Raw genomic sequence first — 24041 nt, forward strand, 5'->3', positions numbered from 1 at the left:
TGCCTGAGTATACATATAAGCAAGCAGCATCTCTATAGGTGCATAATATTATTTAATATTAAATAATATTTTAGGTATACTTCCAGAATATTAAACGTAACACTTAAAGAATATTTTATTGAAATTATATATTAAATAATATTATTGAAATATTAATAGATGGTTATATGTCCTCTCCCGATAATACAATATTACATGATTATTAATGGATGTACGTAAAATCACATCGAAACATTATTTAAGCACAAGACGCAGCATAGACTGATAAGACATTTTCGTTACTGGATTGTGAATTTAAACTGCACTAATATAAAAATAATTAATATTAATAATATTTTAGGGATGTTAAAGGAAATATACCAAAGATATTTATATAAATGGATATAGAAAACTTTCATAACATTAAAAAATATTATACAATATTCTCTATTATACAATACATCTATCGAGATGAGGCTTTATCTGGTTTCTGGCGGATAGTATAAATTAATTGTTTATCCGTTCTGATAATAGTTCTGCGTCGTTCCAGAATGTATTTAAAATGTTTAATTGTTAAATAAATTCCTAAAAGTTCTCGATCATAGGTATTATAAGAACGTTGAAAGGAATTTAATTTTCTTGAAAAGAAAGCAACAAGCTTAATAACTCCATCAATTATCTGTTCAAGTGATGCACCAACTGCCAAATCAAAAGCATCACAAGTTAAAATTAGAAGAACTGATGCTGGATGAGTTAAAGTTGTAACCTGCATTAGTTTTTACAATTCTTGAAAGCTTTTTCCGCGTGCTTTAGGAGTCCATGGAATCTTCTAATCTTCTAATCACCTCTTCACCTCTTCTAATCATCCTGCTATCTTTGAGAAATTCTGTAAGTATTGCCTGATTTTTAGCTGCATTTTGAAAACATCTTCTGTAATAATTAATAATGCCTAAAAGTCGTTTCAAATCAAGAAGAGTAGTAGGTTTTTTATAATTGATAATTATTTTAACTTTTTCAGAAGTCGGTTTGATTCTCTGACTAGGAACTAGATATCCGAAAAAAATGTTGAAAATGTAGACCAAAATGTTGAAGTCGCTCAAAGATAGTGCGTAAGTGTTTAAGATGTTCTTCTTCAGTAGAAGATGCAATTAGAATATCATCCAAGTAGCAAAAACAAAAATCTAAATCATTTAATACGTTATTCATTAGACGTTGGAAAGTCTAAGCATTGTAAACCAAAAGGCATCACCAAAAATTCAAATAGGCCAAATAGAGTTATAACGGCTGTTTTATGAATATCTTCCTTTGCCACCAGAACTTGATAATACGCCTTAACGAGAATTTTGGAAAACTTCTTATCATGAAGACCAGCTATAAAATCCTGAATGTGCGGTAGAGGATATCTATCCGGGATATCTATTCGGGATAGTAGCTGCATTCAAAGCACAGTAATCACCGCATAATCTTCATGATTTGTTCGGTTTAGATATCATATGAAGTGGGGCTGCGCAAGATGTAAGTGATGCTGGAAGGTCGACAAATGCCTTGCTCCATCATAAACATAAATTCGGCTTTAGCAAATTTTAATTTTTCAGGAGACAGAAGTAAAAAATATCGATTGACCCTCTGTTAAAATATGATGTTCAACTCCATCGTTACACGGTAGAAACCGCCGTGAATCTTGTAAGATTCAGAAATTCAGCTAAAAGTCTTTGGTAAGTAGAATTCGGTAATGCAAATAGTAAAATGATTAACCACCGAAATTCTTTCATAACACGATAAACCAATAATGTTGTCGATAAAATGTTTATTTTTTACATCAATAAGTAAGCCGAAGTGACTAAGAAAATCTGCACCTAAAATAGAATGCGAAACATCTGCGATATAAAATTTCCATTTAAAAACTCTTCGCAGATCAAGATTTAAAGTTAACAACTTGTAACTGTAAGTATTTATTACAGAGCCGTTAGCAGCAAAAAGTTTAATAGAGGCTGGCGACAACTTTGGGCAAAACTTTCTTGGAATAAGAGAGATATCAGCTCCTGTGTCCACGAAAAAGCGTAATCCAGAAGACTTGCTAGTAAAAATGAGGCGATTATTAACAAGCCCATCCATTCCATTGTCTGATATCTCGACATCCAACGGCGAAGTTAGTTTTCCTGTTTATCAGTGATGGTCAAAGTTTCGGACATAAAACGAGGTACAGTACATTTAATAGCTTTTGTACCGAATTTTCTATGATAATAACAAATTTCAGAGTTAGATGCGTCGGCTTTATCTCTTGACTTATATTTAAAATTCTTTTTCCGGTGAAAGTTAGACCATGATTTGCTTCGCGAACATTTAAATTCAAGAGCTGAAATTCTTTGTTCTAGGTCTGTTAAATTAGACGTCACAGCGTCAGTTTTAGTGACTTCTGAAATCGACTGTCTAAATGGCAGAAGATTTATCTCTTTTTATTATTTCTTTTGATAGCATTCCGTGAACATTGAATTTCCTCAGCGTGAAAATTAAGCTCTCAATCCGAAGAAATCACGTCGTGATATTTATCTCCGTCGAATATCAACGTCCAAATCACGTCAGAATCACCAATTTGTGGATACTTGCTACACAATGACTACATTTACACGACACCCAATCGGGTTTAATATATCTCCGTAGTTCTGAAACTAGCCAATCACAGTTGTTCTATCCTTCCGAGGAACAGCTATGATTGGCCAATTTCATAACGGATGTTATTAAACTCGATTAAGTGTCATGTAACAGAGATCAATGACTGGTCTATTCAGCTTTTAGATATGAAACTTTATTCAAGGATTTTGTACAAGATGACTGCACGAGTTACAGACAAGAAGTGAACAAATGTATTATGTAAATAAAAATCTGTGTTGCTAAGAAATGGTATCCAAAGATCGATTTTTACAGGAAATTTGCGAATAAAACATGTGAATTAAGAAAGTGAATTTATCATGTGTATGAAAGAAAAGTATGAGAATGTGTGATGATAAAGTAGGGATCTTTAAAGTAGGGATGGTAAGTCTAGTGTTGAGACCACCATAATAATCTATTGGATCCTTAAATGTATTTTGGACAATTCTATTCTGTGCGTAAAGACTGTTTTGTAATTTAATTTTTAATTCTTTTATTCCTATAAGCGCAAAATATTCCCAGAATGTTATATGGATATTATTAAAAAAATTAAAATAAGTTATTACAATATTTTGAGAATATTATATAATAATTTTTAATATTACGAGAATATTCTATAGAGGTTATATGTCCACTTACATAATATGCTTGATATAGTATTTTTTTATATAATATCCCTTCATTATCCTTGACATATTAAAATATTTATAAGTACTATTTTTAATTTAGTGCAATTTAAATTCAATAACAAAAAATTTTTGTCAGTCTATGATGCATCTTGTGTTAAAAAAAATGTTTCATTACGCTGGTAATATATTTAAATACATATCCAGAACTACAACTGCGCGCCAAAATCATTTTCAGTCTTTAAACGTGTAATACTTATTTTGAACAGATGTAGCAGTTTTACAAATTAAAGTAAATGCTATTATAATACTTTTTAATGTTTAAACATTATTACAGTAACATTAAATAATGTTATTTTTAATAATAATATAAATAATATTATCAGGAATGGACATATAATAATCTTGTAATATTTTGTGGAATTATTTAAATATTATATAATTTTATATTATATAATTTTTTAAAATATTTGAAATGTTATATTTAATATTCTAAGAATATGCTTAAATGTATTACTTAATATTAAATAATATTATGTATCTATAGGGACATAGTCTATATTCTTTACGTGACAAAAGACCATGTTACATAAATTTCACGTAAATAATTCGTGTAAACGTAATCTTAAAATCTACGCACTATCCTGCCCTTAAGGATTTGCGATCATAAATGAGTACAAAATATATGTTGCTAGTTATTATGGCTGTTATTTTTGTATACTTTTTTCTTTTTTTTGTATGTAGAATGCTATATTTTTATATATCACTTTTTTTCTTTATTTTTATTTAATTTTGTTTATTTTTTTTTTTTTTTTTGGATGGGGTAAGAAATCGTGGCCACTGACTACGTTAAATACTATTAAAGACCGACATTCTTACGGAAGTTTGAGTCCTTTAAAAATTGAAAAGTGATTAAGAGTTAAAAACTGATAATATTGTACTACAAATATATAAAATGAGGCTCGAAAGAATCTATCAGTGAAAAAGCCCATCAGAGCCTACATCAGCTGTCCGGATGCACAGAAAATTCTTTATTTTCGTGTGAATGTAACAAAACGAATAAAATATACGACCCTTCAATTCGGATCCTTATCAATATAAAATATAAATCGAAATTACATAAATAACGTAAATTCCAAATTGATGATTCTCGATAATTTAGTTCGTTCTTCTTTATCCAAATGCTAAATTAGTTATGTAATGAATAGCTCAATGATTATCAAAAATATTAACTTATATAATAATAATGTAAAAACTTACATAAAATAAAACTGAAGTCATATACATTGCGTCACTAAGTAGAATCACATCGCTCATCAGATTGTCTGATTTGCTGTGTAGTCTCTCTCTCTCTCTCTCTCTCTCTCTCTCTCATTCAAAAGAAACACGAAAACTAAAAATTAGAGAATTAAAATCATTCGTCTGAATTTTAATTATATCAACTTTCATGTAAGCGTTTTCTCGCGATTCGACGTAAAGATCTTGTGGTCAGAAATACAATGAGAGTCAAAATAATAAAGTTATGTAGTTTAGTATTGAAATAAAAATAAAAATAAGAACAAAAGAGGATAAAACCAACGTCACAATTCCGTAAACAAATTCATATATAGTGGGTGTGTCTAAAGAATACGTATCATTCTGTAAATTCAAACTCTATTTCTGTTGCTTTATATGGATCGCTTTCGAAATCAGTCTTTTATTAAGTATCTTTTCCTCGTCTAATATCTTGACATTTTCCCAATCTCAAAATCATGTTGACGACTAATTCTGTATTCTATTATTACGGAATGCTGTGTACGTAATGTTCCAATTTATGTGATTTCTATGTTCATTTGCGTGTCTTCAAATATCTACCTGTTTGGCCCACATATGATGCTTCATAATCTCGACAATCAATTTTATATATAACGTCTGTGTGAGATAGCTTAGAACGAATGTCTTTATAAACCCCTTAAGATTATTAATCCCTTTATATTCCACGTGTACTAAGGAGTCTTTTTTAAAAAATTTTTTTATCTTTTCTGATAAAAGTGGTATAAAAGGGATTGTTCAAAAACTTGTGATTAATTTTATCTTCATTATTGTCCGTTGTCTTATCTGTAGGTATATGTTATCCTGTTTTGGTGTGTCATTCCATTGTAAATTTTTTTGACAATTTATTTTTGATTTCAGAGAATATGAAAGTTTCAGTGGATATCATTGTTTAAAAGAATTTTAATTATTAATTCGAAATTCTCTTGATGGTAAATAGGGGCTAGTTATTACATAGTCATTACATAGCTAATTTGAATAAAGAAGAACGAACTAAATTGTCGGGAATCATCAATTTTGAATTTGCGTTATTTATATAATTTTGATCTATATTTTATATTGATAAGGATCCGAATTGAAGAGTTGAAACGTATATTTTATTCGTTTTGTTACATTCACACAAAATAAAAAGAATTTTCTGTACATCCGAACAACTGATGTAGGTTCTGGATGGGCTTTTTCACTGGAATATTGTACTTTTATGATTTATTAGTTTAATAGACGTATTTAGATTCAATAATACTCAATTTTTCTTAAAATTGTGATTTTAATATTATCGTCAAAGTTTGATTATCAACAGAGATGATAACTGCAGAGAAAAAATTGTAATTTTTCTGCAATATGTAGAATTTTGTTGAGCTTTATAAGTATACATTTATTTATGGAATATTTATATAATAAAAAATCATAAATTTAATAATGTATGAACCAAATATTTATGTTAATAATAGCAAAATAAATTTATATCAATTGTCGATAATGTCAGTGTTCTTCAATTACCTCCGGACCGTTGGGGCCCTTTTTATACCGCCGAAAATTTGCCCAGGGTTGACGATCTTTAATAATATCTCTCCAGATAGCAAAATACTTCCACGATATTGATATGCTGAGCGTAAGGCATACTATGTGTGCCGATACCGTATCTGTCACGTATATGCAATGTATCAATTCGCTAGGTCATTGTTAACGCATAACACATAAAGCATAAGAAATTCAACCAATCAGAGTTCTTTATTTCATGGAAAGAAAGGAAACGAAAAACTTTAAGAGTATATCCACATAAACTTGCATAATCACATAAACGTATGCATAAAGAAAATTATCCAATCACATTTTACGTGTGTCTTTATAGAAGAAATACGATTGGATAATTTTCTTTATGCATATGTTACGGCCCGACTTACAGTAACAGTAATAGTATTTTGTGCGGGTATCGTAGGATATCGCACTTGATTATTGAGTCGTCGGTGTTGATTGCAATTATCTCTGTCGATAATCGTAGTCAACAAAGAAATTATCATTGTCGATAAGTAAATTTCTATTTGTAAAATTTACGTAATCGATAAAATAACTTCGCTAAGAAACTTTTAGCGATTCGCAATGGTATCTTGAATTCTTATAATTTTCAAAAAACATTTTATTATAATTTTTACGCAACAATAAGTACAAATTGTTGATTGGTTGAATTTCTTATGCTTTATGTGTTATGAGTTATGCAAAAATCTGTGCTCTCCATTTATAAAGCGAGGAGCACAGATTCTTGCATAATGCATAACACATAAGAAAATAAACCAATTAGGCTACATCTACATAAACTTGCATAGTCGCATAAAGAAAGTTATCCAATCGCATTTCTTCTATAAAGACGCACGTAAAATATGATTGGATAATTTTCTTTATGCAATTATGCAAGTTGTGTGGACATACCCTTAAAGTTTTCCTTTCTTTCTATGAAATAAAGAACTCTAATTGGTTGAATTTCTTATGCTTTATGTGTTATGCGTTATGCAAGAGTCTGTGCTCCCTGCTTAAAGCATGTATTCCGACGTAACTGATATCTAATAGGTTAAAATCTTAACATCTATTCCTGTTTCTAATATTTCCTTCATTGTGCGTAGAGCCTTACGCAGATTACGCTTCAGGGTAATGTCTCATGCAGAGGATCGTGCGTAAACTGATTCACGTATCGTCAATCACAGAATTATTCTCTTAGATCTGTTTGTAAATTTCGCAAGATCTAATGCCTCCGGCACACCAGCGTGATGTTCGTCGCGCGCGATATCCAATGAATGTATAGCTTTACCGATATTCTCATTCTAAAGGTGTACTCATCATCATTGGATATCACGTGTCGCGCGCGATTAACATCGCGCTGATATGCCGGAGCCATAAGAGAATGATTCTGAGATTGGCGATACGCGAATCCGTTTACGCACGATCCGCTGCGTGGGACATCATCCTCATGTAAGCACCCTGAGCGAAGCTTCGCTAGCTACATTTTCGCACGAATCGAGTGGGGAGTCTTCGCTAGCGAAGCTTCGTTGCTTGAAATTGTACCTTAATGATGTAACGGTTATATATAACCTGACCGATAAAGCTAGTCGATTGGATCTTTGCTATGATTGGTTTAATGTTTGAGCAAGCGTCCAGTTAACAAGAGGTGCTATCGGAACGTTGACCGGTGCAGAAGTGAGAATAGTGGGAATATTAGGGGCTCCACACAATAAAAGGAACAGAGAACAGAGAATAACAATTTGACCTATCAGAAATCATGTACTGTGGAATACACAGTTTCTGATAGGTTAAAATTCTTATTCTCTGTTTTCTGTATTTCCTGTTCCTTTTATTGTGCGCAGTCCCTTAGGATTATGCCGGAGTGTGGTCGAGTGCAGAACAAGAACAGAAAGAATCCGATGGTGAGGTCAAATTATCGGAACGTCAATTGTGGCAGACGAAATTGAGCGAGCTTGCGACAGCTTGCGAGTTTGTAAGCGAATTCGAGAATCTCCCGGCAATTGTTTCCGCGTTATCGACGACACAACGATATATTGTTGCGCACGCATTCGACAATTTTGCCAGTGTCTGTCCGTTAAAGAAAACGTCATTTATCGATTCCGGCAATAAAGTGATACTGCCACACCCCACCGAGGCCATTTTGGACGATAGTCAGTGAGAGCTATTTTAAAGATCGTGGCTAGCCATGGATCAAATTACGCCTAAGGAGGTGAAGATCCTCGAAAATCCGGAGGACATTCAAGAGAGGCGAGAACAGGTATTGGGACGCTATGCCAACTTCAAGGCGGAGGCGCGCAACAAGCGGGACAAGCTCGAGGACTCCCGTCGCTTTCAAGTACGTATCTGAGTGATTTTTTCTTTTCTCCTCAAGTGTTATTATGTAATTTGTTACTTACCTTGCGTATGTCTTTCAGTACTTTAAGCGAGATGCGGACGAACTCGAAGGTTGGATTTACGAAAAGCTCCAAGCGGCCTCCGATGAGAGTTATAAAGATCCAACCAATCTACAGGCAAAGATCCAGAAGCACCAGGCTTTTGAAGCAGAAGTCGCCGCTCATTCAAATGCCATCGTGCTACTCGATAATACTGGTTCTGAGATGATAGCGCAACATCATTTTGCCAGCGATGTAATTCGCAAGAGACTAGGTATATTCAAGCACTAGAGATAACTATTTATTTTCAAGATCGTTAAAGTATTGTCAAAGTATACTATTAACTTTTATATATGTGTAAAGTATATTACATAAAATATTAATAGTTTTTTCTAAGCAAGTCGAAAATTAAAAACATATTTCACAAATAAGTAATGATTTCATGATTTGAATTCTCTTATTTAAATTTTATAAAATAAATTTAGTATATATATATATATATATATATATATATATATATATATATAGAATGTTTTAATGTTTCATGAATATAGTGACTTGAATTATTTTCTTAAACTACATAAAGTAATTTGGAATGTATAGAATGTTTTAATGTTCATAAACAATAATTTCAAGTATTCTTTTATCAAACTACTTATGTAAGATAAATTTAGAATATGTAGTTTTAAATTCATTTTGCTTCAACTATATTAAGTATGAATGTAATTGTAAAACATACTGTATATGTATACAGCAAACATTGTCTTTTAATAAAACATATTTAATTATTTAAAGAGGAGCTACACCGCCTGTGGGAGTTGTTGTTATCCCGATTAGCTGACAAGGGCTTGAAGCTACAACAGGCTTTAGTTCTTGTACAATTTATTCGTCACTGTGATGAAGTGATGTTTTGGATTCACGACAAAGAAGCATTTGTAACGACCGATGAATTTGGACACGACTTGGAGCATGTAGAGGTGCTCCAAAGGAAATTTGACGAATTCCAGAAAGACATGGCAAGTCAAGAATACAGAGTTACAGAGGTGAACGAGCTGGCGGATAAATTGTTATTAGACGGACATCCCGAACGCGATACCATTTTACGTAGAAAGGAAGAGCTTAACGAGTCCTGGCAGAGATTAAAACAATTAGCCACATTGCGACAGGAGAAGCTCTTTGGAGCGCATGAGATCCAGAGATTCAATCGTGATGCTGATGAGACCATGGCTTGGATCGCAGAGAAGGACGTTGTCTTATCGTCCGATGATTTCGGACGTGATCTTGCCAGTGTGCAAACGTTGCAACGAAAACACGAAGGTATCGAGCGCGACTTGGCTGCTTTGGAAGACAAAGTATATACATTGGGTGCGGAAGCCGATCGTCTTGCTGCGATTCACGAAGCTGATCATTCTAAACAGATTCAAGCTAAACGGGCCGAGATTTTGCAGTCGTGGGAGAGTCTTACTGCAAAAGCAAAAGAGCGACGCCTCAAACTTGATGAATCCTATTATTTGCATCGGTTCTTGGCAGATTATCGTGACTTAGTATCCTGGATGAACGATATGCGTGCTATCATTTCCGCAGACGAGCTAGCTAAAGATGTGGCCGGCGCTGAAGCCTTGGTCGATCGACATCAGGAACATAAGGGAGAAATAGATGCCAGAGCCGATAGCTTTGATGCAACCACATTGGCTGGTAATAAACTGCTAGAAAAGAAGCATTACGCTGCTGAAGAAGTGGCACGAAAATTAAATTCTCTCGCCGATGATAAGTCATCTCTTTTAAGTTTGTGGGAGAAGAGGCGTATCTTGTATGAGCAATGTGTAGATTTGCAGCTATTCTATCGGGACACGGAGCAGGCAGACGCGTGGATGGCTAAACAAGAAGCTTTTTTGGCTAATGAAGACTTGGGAGATTCCCTTGATAGTGTGGAGGCACTTATCAAGAAACATGAAGACTTCGATAAATCTCTGGCAGCTCAGGAAGAGAAGATTAAGGTGCTTGATGACTTTGCTGGAAAGTTGATCGAGGGCGAGCATTATGCTGCAGATGACGTGGCGCAACGACGGCAACTGTTATTGGAAAGACGAGCTATTCTCCTCGAGAAATCAGCTCAAAGACGTCGTCGTCTTGAAGATGCATACAAACTACAACAATTCGAAAGAGATTGTGACGAAACAAAAGGTTGGGTTAACGAAAAGCTTAAGTTCGCTACTGATGACAGTTACTTGGATCCCACTAATTTGAACGGCAAAGTCCAAAAACATCAGAATTTCGAGCAGGAACTAAACGCGAATAAAACGCGCATGGAGGAGATGGTAGCTACTGGCCAAGAGTTAATTGAGTATGATCACTATGCTAGCGATCGCATACGCACCCGCTCGGATGAGATCGTGACACTATGGGACAGCTTAACGCGAGCTACAGAAAAGAAAGGTGCGAAATTACAGGAAGCCTCCCAGCAGCAACAATTCAATCGAACAGTAGAGGACATCGAACTATGGCTCTCAGAGGTGGAAGGACAGCTCATGTCGGAAGATTATGGTAAAGATCTGACCAGCGTTCAGAACTTGCAAAAGAAACACGCGCTTCTGGAGGCTGACGTGGGCTCTCACGCGGATAGGATCGATAGTATTGCTCAAGCGGCTGAACAGTTCGTTAAGTCGGGCCATTTTGATGCTGATAATATCAAAACTAAGCAGGATCAATTACAAACTAGATATGCCGCCCTGCAACGTCCTATGAGTGTGAGAAAGCAACGACTCCTCGACTCGCTCCAAGTGCAGCAACTGTTCCGAGATATCGAGGATGAGGAAGCATGGATTCGCGAGAAAGAACCAGTTGCGGCGTCCACGAATCGCGGTCGTGATTTGATTGGCGTGCAGAATCTTCAGAAGAAGCATCAAGCTGTTCTAGCCGAAATCAACAACCATGAGCCAAGAGTGGCCGCTGTTTGCCAAGCAGGCTCGACGATGTTGCAAGAGGGACATTTTGCAGCCGAGGAGATCAATCAGCGACTGGCAGCTTTAGATGAACACTGGGGACAGCTGAAAGATAAAGCTCGACAACGTAAGAATGACTTGGACGACTCTTTGCAGGCGCATCAATATTTCGCTGACGCGAATGAAGCTGAATCATGGATGAAGGAGAAACGTCCTATAGTGATGAATGGTGATTACGGCAAGGATGAGGATAGTTCAGAGGCTCTTCTGAAGAAACATGAGGCCTTAGTCAGCGATCTGGAAGCATTTGCAAGCACTATCGCAGCGCTGAGAGATCAAGCTGCGGCGTGCAGACAGCAAGAGACACCCACGGTCGACATCACCGGCAAGGAATGTGTCGTAGCCCTCTACGACTACACTGAGAAATCTCCCAGAGAAGTATCCATGAAAAAGGGAGATACTCTGACTCTGCTCAACTCCAACAACAAGGATTGGTGGAAAGTTGAGGTAAATGATCGTCAAGGTTTTGTACCAGCGGCATATGTAAAGCGCGTGGAACCCGAGGCAGGTCTTAGTGCATCTCAACAGAACTTGGCTAGAGAGCAGAGCTCAATCGCCGCGCGACAAGCGCAGATCGAGGCGCAATACGATGATCTCTTGCGTTTAGCACGCGAACGTCAAAATAAGCTTAACGAAACAGCCAAGGCTTATGTATTGGTGAGAGAAGCCGCGGAATTAGCAACTTGGATCAAGGACAAGGAGAATCACGCTCAAGTACAGGATGTGGGCGAAGATTTGGAACAAGTGGAAGTTATGCAGAAGAAGTTTGATGACTTTCAGGCTGATCTCAAGGCGAACGAAGTACGTTTGGCTGAGATGAATGAAATCGCCGTGCAGCTGATGAGTCTTGGGCAGACTGAAGCGGCATTGAAGATTCAGACGCAAATCCAGGATCTGAACGAGAAATGGACCAGCTTGCAAACGCTCACAGCAGAACGAGCTAATCAGCTTGGTTCTGCTCACGAGGTGCAACGATTCCATCGCGACGTTGACGAAACGAAGGATTGGATTCGCGAGAAAGACGCGGCATTAAACAATGATGACCTTGGCAAAGATTTGCGCAGCGTTCAGGCTTTGCAGCGCAAACACGAAGGACTGGAGAGAGATCTGGCGGCTTTGGGAGACAAAATCAAGCAACTTGATGAGACAGCTAATCGCCTAATGCAGTCACATCCAGAAACTGCCGAGCAAACATACGCTAAACAGAAAGAGATCAATGAAGAATGGACTCAATTGACGGCCAAAGCTAATAGCAGAAAGGAGAAACTTCTGGATTCATATGATTTGCAACGTTTTCTGAGTGATTATCGTGACTTGATGGCTTGGATCAACTCAATGATGGGCTTGGTTGCTTCCGAAGAACTTGCATCGGACGTCACAGGTGCCGAAGCATTGCTCGAACGTCATCAGGTAAAAATATTCTCCATTGTAGTATGATCAAACACAGTCATTATCACAATCATTTTTTGACAAATTCTTCATCAAATCATTTAAATTATAGAATCACAGAGCAGAGATAGATGCGCGATACGGCTTACTTCCAGAGGTATAAGAACGTTTGAGCATGCAAGGAAGTCGCGAATGCCTAAAATTAATTTCGCGTTATCCGTCTCGTTGATGACTTTTTTTTTTATTACGAAAAGAAGCTAATTCATCTTGTGCCGATGTTTTGCAATGAAAATACTGCTTATTAACAGTTTGAGTATTTTCAATGCTTTTATATATATATACATTATTCAACAAAAAATAGGAAACTTTCGAATATGCTCAAAATTGCGCATATTCAAAACACCATAATTCGGTGAAAAATTATCGTAAACAAAAAATTAAAACATTCGAAAGCTTGAAATCTTACTTTTGAAATCGATAATTGATATTCCAATCTGACTGATCCTTTACCGAGCTATATGAACACAAATGGATACCCATCAAATCTGAAAATTTTTTATGAACTTTATAAAGATTTATGGCGTGAAGTAAAAGTCACACAAAAATATGATTTACAGCAGTCGAAAGAGTGAATCTTTCCTTTCAATTTGCTTTTTTATTGAGCTTTTTTTATTGTATTTTTTTCACCGAGTTATTGAATGTTAAAGCAAAAATGATCATTTTTGCTTGTAATAAAGTTTTTACATACAAAATGATTTGAAGCATTCGAAAGTTTTAAGCTTTAAAATGTTTATTTCAAATATCATTTGTAATCATTTTTCACAAAAATAAATCTTGATTTTAGCTTTTTTAACGCTAATTCTAAATGATCCTTTAACTTCAAGGTAGAATAAAAAAATTTCGTCAAAAAATAAAAAAAAATTTTTAAAAATGGTCGTAACGAGATTTTTAAAAAAGCATTTTAACGGTTGAAATCTCTACTTTTAAAGTCGGTAATTGATGTTTCAATCCGATTGATCCTTTATGGAGCTATACGGACATAAATGAATACCCGTTAAATCTGAAAATTTTGTGCAAATTTTACAAAGATCTATAAAGCCCATTCTATAGTTGCAAAAGCGTAGTTATAAGTGGTTGTAATTATAAGAATAAACCAATCACAGTCAAAATTCGAAGAAAGTATTTGATTGTGATTAATCAATTCTTACACAACTACAACCACTTACAACTGCGTTTACACAATTGTAGAATGGATTTATGGCGTAAAGTAAAAATCATACAAAAATGTGATTTGCAGCAGTTGAAAGAGTGAATCTTTACCTTAAATTTGCTTTTTTATTGAGTGTTGTATGATTTTATTTCATCGAGTTATTGAACGTTGAAGCAAAAATGATCACTTTTGCTTCAATGTCGAATAACTCGGTGAAAAAAATTATACAATGATCAATAAAAAAACAAATTAAAAGTAAAAATTCACTCTTTCGACTGCTGTAAACTGCATTTTTGTATAATTTTTCATGCCATAGACCTTTACAAAGTTTGTAAAAAATTTTCAGATTTGACGGATATCCATTTTTGTCCGTATAGCTTCGTAAAGGAGTCAAATTAAAATATCAATTACCGATTTCAAAAGTAGAGATTTCAAGTTTTTAAATGCTTTTTTGATTTTTTGCCTGCGATGATTTTTCATCGGTGTTCTAAATATTGCGCAATTTTGAGCGTATTTGAAAATGTTCCCTTTTTTTTTCTTTTTGAGTAGTGTATATATATCGCGTAATTACTACCTTTCTGCTTGTAATATTATTGCCTATTGCCGAATGAATTTGATCATATCACATAACAAACAAAGTTGTGTAACACTCGAAAACCGAATGACAAACCACTTTGTAAATTTTATTTGTATATGTATATATATTTTTTTTTATAGGAGCACCGAATGGAGATAGATGCTAGAGCAGGTACTTTCCAGGCGTTCGAATTGTTCGGCCAACAGCTATTGCAATCTAGCCATTATGCTAGCGTGGAAATACTAGAGAAACTTGAATCTATGGCAGAAGCCAGACAAGAATTAGAAAAAGCTTGGATTCAACGACGTATGCAGCTCGATCAGAATCTCGAATTGCAATTGTTCTGCAGAGATTGCGAGCAAGCGGAGAATTGGATGAGCGCGAGAGAGGCTTTCCTCAGCAGTGCGGACGCAGTAGACAGTAGTGACAATGTTGAAGCTCTCATCAAGAAACATGAAGATTTTGACAAGGCAATCAACGCTCACGAAGAGAAAATTGCTACCTTACAAACTTTGGCCGATCAGTTGATCGCTGCCGAGCATTACGCCGCTAAACCCATCGATGAAAGACGATGCCAAGTGTTAGATCGCTGGCGACATTTGAAGGACGCTCTTATCGAAAAGCGTTCGAAGCTAGGCGAATCTCAGACTCTACAACAGTTCTCTCGAGATGCTGACGAGATGGAAAATTGGATTGCTGAGAAACTTCAGTTAGCGACCGAGGAGAATTACAAAGATCCCGCCAACATACAATCAAAGCACCAGAAACATCAGGCATTCGAAGCCGAATTGGCAGCCAATGCAGATCGAATTCAATCGGTACTTGCTATGGGAGGCAATTTAATCGAAAAGCATCAGTGTGCCGGGTCGGAGGATGCGGTTCAAAAAAGACTGGCATCCATTGCTGATCAGTGGGAATATCTTACGCAAAAGACCACGGAGAAGTCCATGAAGCTGAAGGAAGCCAATAAGCAGCGTACTTATATCGCTGCCGTAAAGGATCTTGATTTTTGGCTTGGAGAAGTCGAAAGTTTGCTCACATCCGAAGACGCCGGCAAGGATTTAGCCTCCGTGCAAAATCTCATGAAAAAACATCAACTTGTTGAAGCAGACATACAGGCACATGAGGAAAGAATTAAGGATATGAACGCACAAGCCGATTCATTGATCGAGAGCGGTCAGTTTGATGCTGCCGGTATTCAAGAAAAACGCCAGAGCATAAATGAACGTTATGAGCGAATCAGGAACTTGGCAGCACATAGACAGGCGAGACTCAACGAAGCTAACACTTTGCATCAATTTTTCCGCGATATTGCTGACGAAGAGTCTTGGATCAAAGAGAAGAAACTTCTTGTCGGATCGGATGACTATGGTCGCGACCTTACGGGCGTACAGAACTTGAAAAAGAAGCACAAGAGATTGGAGGCTGAACTTGGTAGTCATGAACCTGCTATCCAAGCTGTTCAGGAAGCAGGAGAAAAATTGATGGACGTTTCAAATCTGGGAGTACCCGAAATCGAGCAACGTTTGAAACTTCTTAATCAGGCATGGGCTGAACTGAAACAATTAGCTGCCACTAGAGGACAGAAGTTGGATGAATCTTTGACGTACCAGCAGTTCCTTGCCAAAGTCGAAGAAGAAGAAGCCTGGATCACAGAGAAACAGCAATTACTTTCCGTTGAAGATTATGGTGATACAATGGCTGCCGTACAAGGTCTTTTGAAGAAGCACGATGCATTTGAAACTGACTTCGCAGCTCACGGTGAACGCTGCAAGGACATTTGCGAAGCCGGCGAAGCGTTGATCAAAGCTGGCAATCATCGAGCAGATGCTATCAGTCAAAGATGCGCACAATTGCGCAACAAATTGGAGCAACTTGGAGCTCTTGCGGCCCGTAGAAAGACACGGCTGAATGACAACTCCGCGTACTTGCAATTTATGTGGAAGGCTGATGTAGTCGAGTCATGGATCGCTGATAAGGAAACTCATGTGCGTTCCGAGGAGTTTGGTCGGGATCTGTCTACCGTGCAAACTCTACTCACGAAACAGGAGACCTTTGATGCTGGTCTTCATGCCTTCGAACACGAAGGTATCCAGAATATCACCTCATTGAAGGAAATGCTTGTTGATTCTGGTCACGATCAAACACCCAGCATTCAAAAACGTCATGCTGATGTCATTGCTCGTTGGCAAAAACTTTTGGCCGATTCTGACTCGAGAAAACAACGTTTATTAAGAATGCAGGATCAGTTCAGGCAGATCGAAGAACTCTATCTGACATTTGCAAAGAAGGCATCCGCTTTCAACTCTTGGTTTGAGAATGCCGAGGAAGATTTAACGGATCCTGTACGTTGTAATAGTATCGAGGAGATTCGAGCTCTTCGCGAGGCACACGCACAATTTCAAGCAAGCTTATCCTCGGCTGAAGCTGATTTCCAAGCCCTGGCTGCTCTTGATAGACAAATTAAGAGCTTCAATGTCGGACCGAATCCATACACGTGGTTCACGATGGAAGCCTTGGAAGATACTTGGCGGAACTTACAGAAGATAATTAAGGAACGCGATGTTGAGCTTGCGAAAGAAGCACAGCGACAGGAGGAAAATGATAAATTACGTAAGGAATTCGCCAAGCATGCCAATGCCTTCCATCAATGGCTTGCAGAAACAAGGTTCGCATTTTAAAGAAATTTATTTACTTAGTTATTTAATTAGAAATAGAAATGTAAATAATTTATTTTATTTTATAGAACATCTATGATGGAAGGATCCGGATCTTTGGAACAGCAACTGGAAGCTACCAAGGTTTGTTCAATTGAAACAGACACATTTATCAAAAAGATAATTTATTTGTAAGATTTATATATTCATTATGTAATTATTATTTATATTCAAATTTATAGCGAAAAACTCAAGAAGTACGTGCACGTCGTCAAGATCTGAAGAAAATCGAAGATCTAGGAGCTATTTTAGAGGAACATCTAATTCTGGATAATCGTTATACAGAACACAGTACCGTAGGATTGGCACAGCAATGGGATCAATTGGATCAGTTAGGAATGCGTATGCAACACAATTTGGAACAACAGATTCAAGCGCGAAATCAGTCAGGTGTATCTGAAGATGCACTCAAAGAATTCTCTATGATGTTCAAGCACTTCGATAAGGACAAGAGCGGCCGCCTGAATCACCAAGAATTCAAATCGTGCCTGAGAGCTTTGGGCTACGATCTTCCTATGATAGAAGAAGGACAACCTGATCCAGAATTTGAGAACATATTAGGTATTGTCGATTTCAATTCATAGTGTGGCTCTTAGTGTGGTACATTTTGAACACCCATTTTAACACCGTGTTATTATTTGCAGATATTGTGGATCCTAATAGAGACGGCTACGTATCCCTACAAGAATACATGGCGTTTATGATCAGCAAGGAAACGGAAAATGTGCAGAGTTCAGAGGAAATAGAGAACGCTTTCCGAGCAATTACAGCAGCAGATCGGCCATATGTCACAAAGGAGGAATTATATGCTGTAAGTATTGCAAATATTGTAAAATATTAAAAAATATAATATTAAATATTAAATCTCATCTGACTATACATGTGAGAACACAATCAATAGAAATGAATGCCTTTTAACGGTCTAATTGGATCTTAAGTGCTTGTATAATTCTGTGTGAATTTATATACTACGTATATAGTTCTTTGAACTGCAAGCCAAAATGATTTTTCGATTTGAAACATAAACTCTATTAAATTATCATAATAATTTTACGAGTTAAATTGATTAACATTTAACAATTTGATGTTTTTTCACATCTTAGAATGAAAAATTGTTAAATGCTAATCAATTTAACTCGTGAAATTACTACGATAATTTAATAGAGTTTACGTTTCAAACCGAAAAATCATTTTGACTTGCAGTTTAAAGGATTACATATGTAGTATATAAATTCACATAGAATTATATAAGCACTTAAGATCTAGTTAAAAAATATGTTACAATGTTCTTGTAATCAAAATACAATTTATATTTATTAATCTTCTTTTTCAGAACCTCACGAAGGAGATGGCTGATTATTGCGTTGCTCGTATGAAACCTTATGTAGATCCCAAATCAGAACGACCGATAACAGCTGCGTTGGATTATATAGAATTTACGCACACTCTTTTCCAGAATTAATTATGCATTCGTATGTGCATATTTTTTCAAGCTTATTAAATTATAATTGCATAAAGGCTACTATATGTTTGATCTTCAAATACTGTGCTTGATTATCTATAATATTTCTAATAACAGTCATCATTTAGAGCATTTATAAAAATTGAGATTTTCTAAGCTAATTAGTTGATAGAAAAAAAAATATATATCAAGAATATATTTCTATGTTAGAAGCAATGTTTTTCCTAACAAGTACATTCTTTACATATATTTTCGAATATTACATTATTCAATCCTCGATTCTTAATTATCTTTAAAATATTCGATTTCGTATCAGCTAATTCTGAAATCCTTTCACATTGTTCTTTAAAATAAATGTGCATTTAATATATTATATTATTTTATTCAATAAAAATTTATAAAACATGTATGCGTATTTTTAAATACTTGTGTAAATTATAGACGTAAATTTTCTTGTGTGAATAATTAATTTTTTTTCATTTTATTTCGCAAGAAAATATATATAAAAAATAATATAAAAAATGTTGCAGAAGTGACACTTGTATTTTATTGAGCAACTGGGTTCACAACCGTTTGAGACTTTTCTTGAATTATTTGTTCAGCACGGTACACTTTCCAAGATACTAGAAAATCCCTAGCCATTTTGAACAAAGTATAATAATGTATAACTAATAATAATATCGTCGATAGTATTTGATACCATTCGGTTACGCCTAATAAAATAAATAATTGAATGTTCACCAATAATAATTGCAATGCCAGTATTGGACTCAGAAGCGTTACTCTGTTATTAAATAAACCCTGCAAAACAACAATATATAATTAATATCGAATTTAATATTTTTTGTTACTCATTGATAGAATAAGATTACATACATAAAATCTAGAGTGACTTAGATTACCCGGTTCTGCTGCTGTGCACAAACCTTCAGAACGATAAATTTCTCGATTGTGCCTTACAATTGACCCGTGAGGCCACAATACTGTTTCATTCCATGGTTCGGCATATATGTGATTATTGCGATTTTCTATTTTAATCCATCGGCCCAAGTGCATCGCTGCCCTATGTAACTCATCACAATATCTAAAAATTAATTACTTTAACTATTATGTTGTGATAAAACAATTCTTACTACGAAGTATACTTACCTGAAAGGATAAGCTTGAGCGAAATAAGCACATATCCTTCCGAGCCAGAACAAGATTACATGCTGTACTACCCACAATACATTAAAATGTAAATGTGGAGGTACAAAAATAATAGGCGCAACTACACAAACATATGCGCTACCGGAAGACGAAAATAAAGCTCGTTTTAATCGTCTATTAAAATCGGATCTCAAAGTGGATACTTCTGCTCTAATGGCCGATGCGTTTAGTGAGCAATTGTGCAAAGGTTTATCTGTATATGAAAAGTCATGTTACAATACTAGAGAACACTTAAAAAATTAATAATATAAATAGATAGGATACAATCAAAATACATACATTTGATGATACATACCTAATATATACTTTGTTTTTCGTTCTTCTTTTCCACTCGAGAACGACATATCAAAAAATGGTGCTGTTCGTATTCCAAACATAACAAAATATACTGACAAACTTCTGGAACAAATAGATGTCATAAGGTATTCATACTTACTTTTAATTTTGAATTACATAATATAAATATAATGCATACATATCGCTATATTGATAGAAAAAAAAAATACAAAACCAAAATTAACATTTTTGAGATAATAAAAGAAAATTTATCTTAAAGATTAATATATTTTTATGGAAACACAGATTTGTGGTTTATTTACTTATATGAAAGTGTTACAAGTCTGTAACAAAAAATGAAACACAGAGTGTATCTGTACAGTGTATCTGTATTTCCATAAAAATATATTAATCTTCAAGATCAATTTTCTTTTATTATCTCAAAAATGTTAATGTTTTTGTCTTGTATCTTTTTAGAGTATAGTATTTGAATTTAAAAACACAATGTTTGAATTTAAATAATTCATGACAAATTTTAAAGAATATATTATAATCGAAATGAAATATATGGAAAGAAGTAAAGTTATAAAAATTGCATATTCCCAATTGAAATGTTTCAATTTAAAATTTAAAAAATTGTTGAGAAGATCCAATTTTGTGTGAGAGTGTTACTTTTCTATCAATTCAGCGATACAACAATATTATTTATATATTATATTCATTCTTATAGATACTCACGGATAACATAAATAAAAAATTTTCATAGAATTGTGCTTCTCAATCATATGATACAGGCACCAGCCCAACACACTCTTTACAGCAACTGACAGAGATGATCTGAAATTAAGTTACATAAATACTAAAATATATATCCTAATATTACTATTAAATCTGACAAATTATTAATAAATCACATACAATAATACCTTATAATATTTCGGATTGCTAATTTTGCGGGTACTGATTGAACTGGCAATGAAACATCAATGATCTGACGTAATAATATATATAGGAATCTATGTGCCACCATAGTAAAAATAAATATAAGTAGGTAAGGATCTATCAAATAAAAATTCTGAAACATACCAAAGAATACAAGTAGGAGTATAATTCTTCTGTTTCCTAAATATATTATAACTATTCTCTTTTAATCATACATAATAGCATAAGCTTTCTAGTTTCCATGTGTAATAAATACAAATGTAACATACCATAGTATAACCATTATAGGAATTTGGTAGCCACCATACAGTTCTATATAGATTAAGCAATTGCAGACAAGCTGCAATAATCGAGACGACCAAGGATAATGCTTCAAAGCTTAACTGTCCATCGACTGGTACTGCAGGTATAGGAATGTGCTTTGGTGCTAGAGATCTTCCACCATAAATTTCGTCAAACCTTTTGTCATCTGCACCATTGGCACTTGCTCTTTCTCCGCTATTGCTTCTTCCATTAGTATTGACTGAACTAATATTACCATTACCGGATCTGGCAGTTGATCCAGTTCGACTGACAGCGTTTCGTCTGCCTCCAGGCATGTTTTATACATTCATACCAATTCATACGAGAGATAAAGTTTCCTTATCTCAATAATTTTTGTGACATAATAATAAATTGCTGAACAAATCAACGATATATTCCACGTAGCATAACAAACACACGTCGCAGACAATTTTTATGTATCTTCTTGAGATGCAAATATCAATATTTTATATTAAATACAACCTTTTTTTCAAATGCTATTTTTTCCACATATCGATTATGTCATTCTAAATAAAAATACCAAATGACACGAAGAGGACGCAACACGATACAAGAACATGCCACTTTTAGCATTTAATTAAATGTAGACCAACTTCTTTCGTCTTTCCTTTTTGTAAGTTAGATGCTTGTTGAAAGTGATTTGTATCTGTTTATGTCTATTTATAGGTCTGTTTTCTGTGGTTGAACTAGGTTCCTGCCTGCTGGTGCAATTAAAAAAATCATGGGGAAACCTGAGAGAGGCCATGCCTAGAGGCTATCCTAAGGGTGAAATCACATGGTGTGGAAAACGACTGAGGAATAGAGAATGCGTTATAGAAACAACCAATCAGCGTTATTCTGCTGTCACGTCCGTAACAATCTCATTTTGTCCAGTACTAATTTTGAACAGACTTGGAGTAGCGTAGACAGTAAACCTTTAGAGACGTACTTGACGCTTCTGCCCAGTGCGATCAACGGAAGGGGGAGTTAGGAATTCCACAAGGAACAGAGAACAAAGAATAAAAATTTCAACCTATCAGAAATCATTGTATTATGAAATACATAGTTTCTGATAGGTTGAAATTTTTGTTCTCTGTACCCTGGTCCTTTAATTGTGCGGAGCTCTTAAGAGAGTGGAGAATAACATAACAACGCGCATCGATCCGAGTGGTTCGTGAACGTCGACGCGTGAATCGTTGGTTTCTCCCGTTGATCGACCAATCGACGTCGTTTTAATTTAAGTGCCGCGTGCAAAGCCTAATTTCTAAATCTAGAAGAATTTAATTTCTAAATCTTAATCTTCTAATTCCAAGATCTAAAAATATTAGCCTTCATTTTTTTTCTTCTAATTAGCGTCAATTCAAATGTTTAAATTTAGAAATCTAGCAATAAATAAACTATTAGTAAGTAATGTATCGATGTGAATTATAAATATACATTTAAATAAGTTAACTCGAGTCAATGTTTTGTGGATGCCCCATCTCTTCGATAACTCCGCACGATATAATCATCCACACTAGGAAAAGAGAGAGAGAGAGAGAGAGAGAGAGAGAGAGAGAGAGAGAGAGAGAGAGAGAGAAAGAGCTTTTCTGTGAGACCTATAGGACCAACAGCCTAATCCACTCCAAGTTGCAGAAGCTTGGGACGCTGATCATTTATTCCCGTCGATATTTGAGGGCATCATCAAATACAATCGAGCGCCAGGTAAGTGAACCTTTAAACACGTCGTTAATCAACTGTTACCTATTTACAGATAGTATGTGCCTCACACATCCATCTTCGCGTCCTTCCATCGATGCTCGAATTTTGACGATTAGCCCGCGTATTTCCTGGTTAAACAGTGCATGCTGCATATCACCGCTATTTTTCCAACATAGAGAAAGCGATATGATTATATGTCCCGAATATTATACCTCCGCATCAGGAACCGAAAAGAGAAATTATCAAGGGATCTTGCAGCATTACATCCACTTGGATTGTCCCGCTTTGAATTTTGTAACGTGTTCAATATTAACAGTCACTCTGCATGCTCTGAGATAGCGAATGCTTTAAGTGCCCTGAAATCCTCGAAAGATTCGTCGCAAACATATTTAGGGAAAGCAGTCGTGGAGCGATCTGAAGCCCTATTCTTGAACAAATATCGCATACAAAAATGGCAATTTCGTATACTATCGACCAATCACAATCGAGAAACTGTCATTTTCATATGCGAAAATTATTCATATGTACTCAAGAATAGGAATCCATCATAGTCGGCGTATCTAGCCAATCAATTGATCGGACAAATATGGCCGAGACCCTTCTCGAGGCGCGAACCGCGAAACAATTTTAAACCTAGCGTCCCGGATTAATTTGAAACCGGGGAACCGGCCGAACCTCCCTGGGATGTGACACTGCGTTATTGGAAAGGATATGGACAGTAGAAGTCAAGCACAGAAGACATCGCGCAAATAATATACTTATGAAGTGTGAAACTTCTTTATTCACTAAAACACGCTTACA

The 24041-nt window shown here is 35.4% G+C and overlaps 2 protein-coding genes across 3 annotated transcripts; one reads left to right on the forward strand and one right to left on the reverse strand.

Annotated features, from left to right (window-relative positions):
- Positions 1-7902: 7902 nt before the first annotated feature.
- On the forward strand, positions 7903-19216 carry alpha-Spec (alpha spectrin). Its single transcript, XM_011060426.2, has 8 exons — positions 7903-8415; positions 8495-8726; positions 9248-12864; positions 14771-17298; positions 17377-17431; positions 17530-17908; positions 17992-18158; positions 18681-19216. Exons 1-8 carry the CDS (start codon positions 8266-8268, stop codon positions 18807-18809), a joined length of 7257 nt encoding a protein of 2418 aa, XP_011058728.2. The 5' UTR covers positions 7903-8265; the 3' UTR covers positions 18810-19216.
- A 117-nt stretch (positions 19217-19333) lies between these two features.
- Positions 19334-22344, reverse strand: LOC105148607 (transmembrane protein 39A). Of its 2 annotated transcripts, none has more exons than XM_011060423.2 (7): positions 21506-22344; positions 21221-21369; positions 21033-21131; positions 20314-20417; positions 19959-20211; positions 19686-19893; positions 19334-19610 (listed from the first exon to the last, which is right to left on the reverse strand). In XM_011060423.2, exons 1-7 carry the CDS (start codon positions 21833-21835, stop codon positions 19356-19358), a joined length of 1398 nt encoding a protein of 465 aa, XP_011058725.1. In that variant the 5' UTR covers positions 21836-22344; the 3' UTR covers positions 19334-19355. The 2 variants fall into 2 exon arrangements, with proteins under 2 accessions (XP_011058725.1, XP_011058726.1); XM_011060424.2 differs by having other exon boundaries at positions 20314-20414; positions 21506-22343.
- Between the last annotated feature and the right edge of the window lie 1697 nt (positions 22345-24041).

Source organism: Acromyrmex echinatior, chromosome 2 (genome assembly GCF_024713525.1).
Source record: "Acromyrmex echinatior isolate Ae372 chromosome 2, ASM2471352v2, whole genome shotgun sequence".
NCBI classification, from domain to species: domain Eukaryota; kingdom Metazoa; phylum Arthropoda; class Insecta; order Hymenoptera; family Formicidae; genus Acromyrmex; species Acromyrmex echinatior.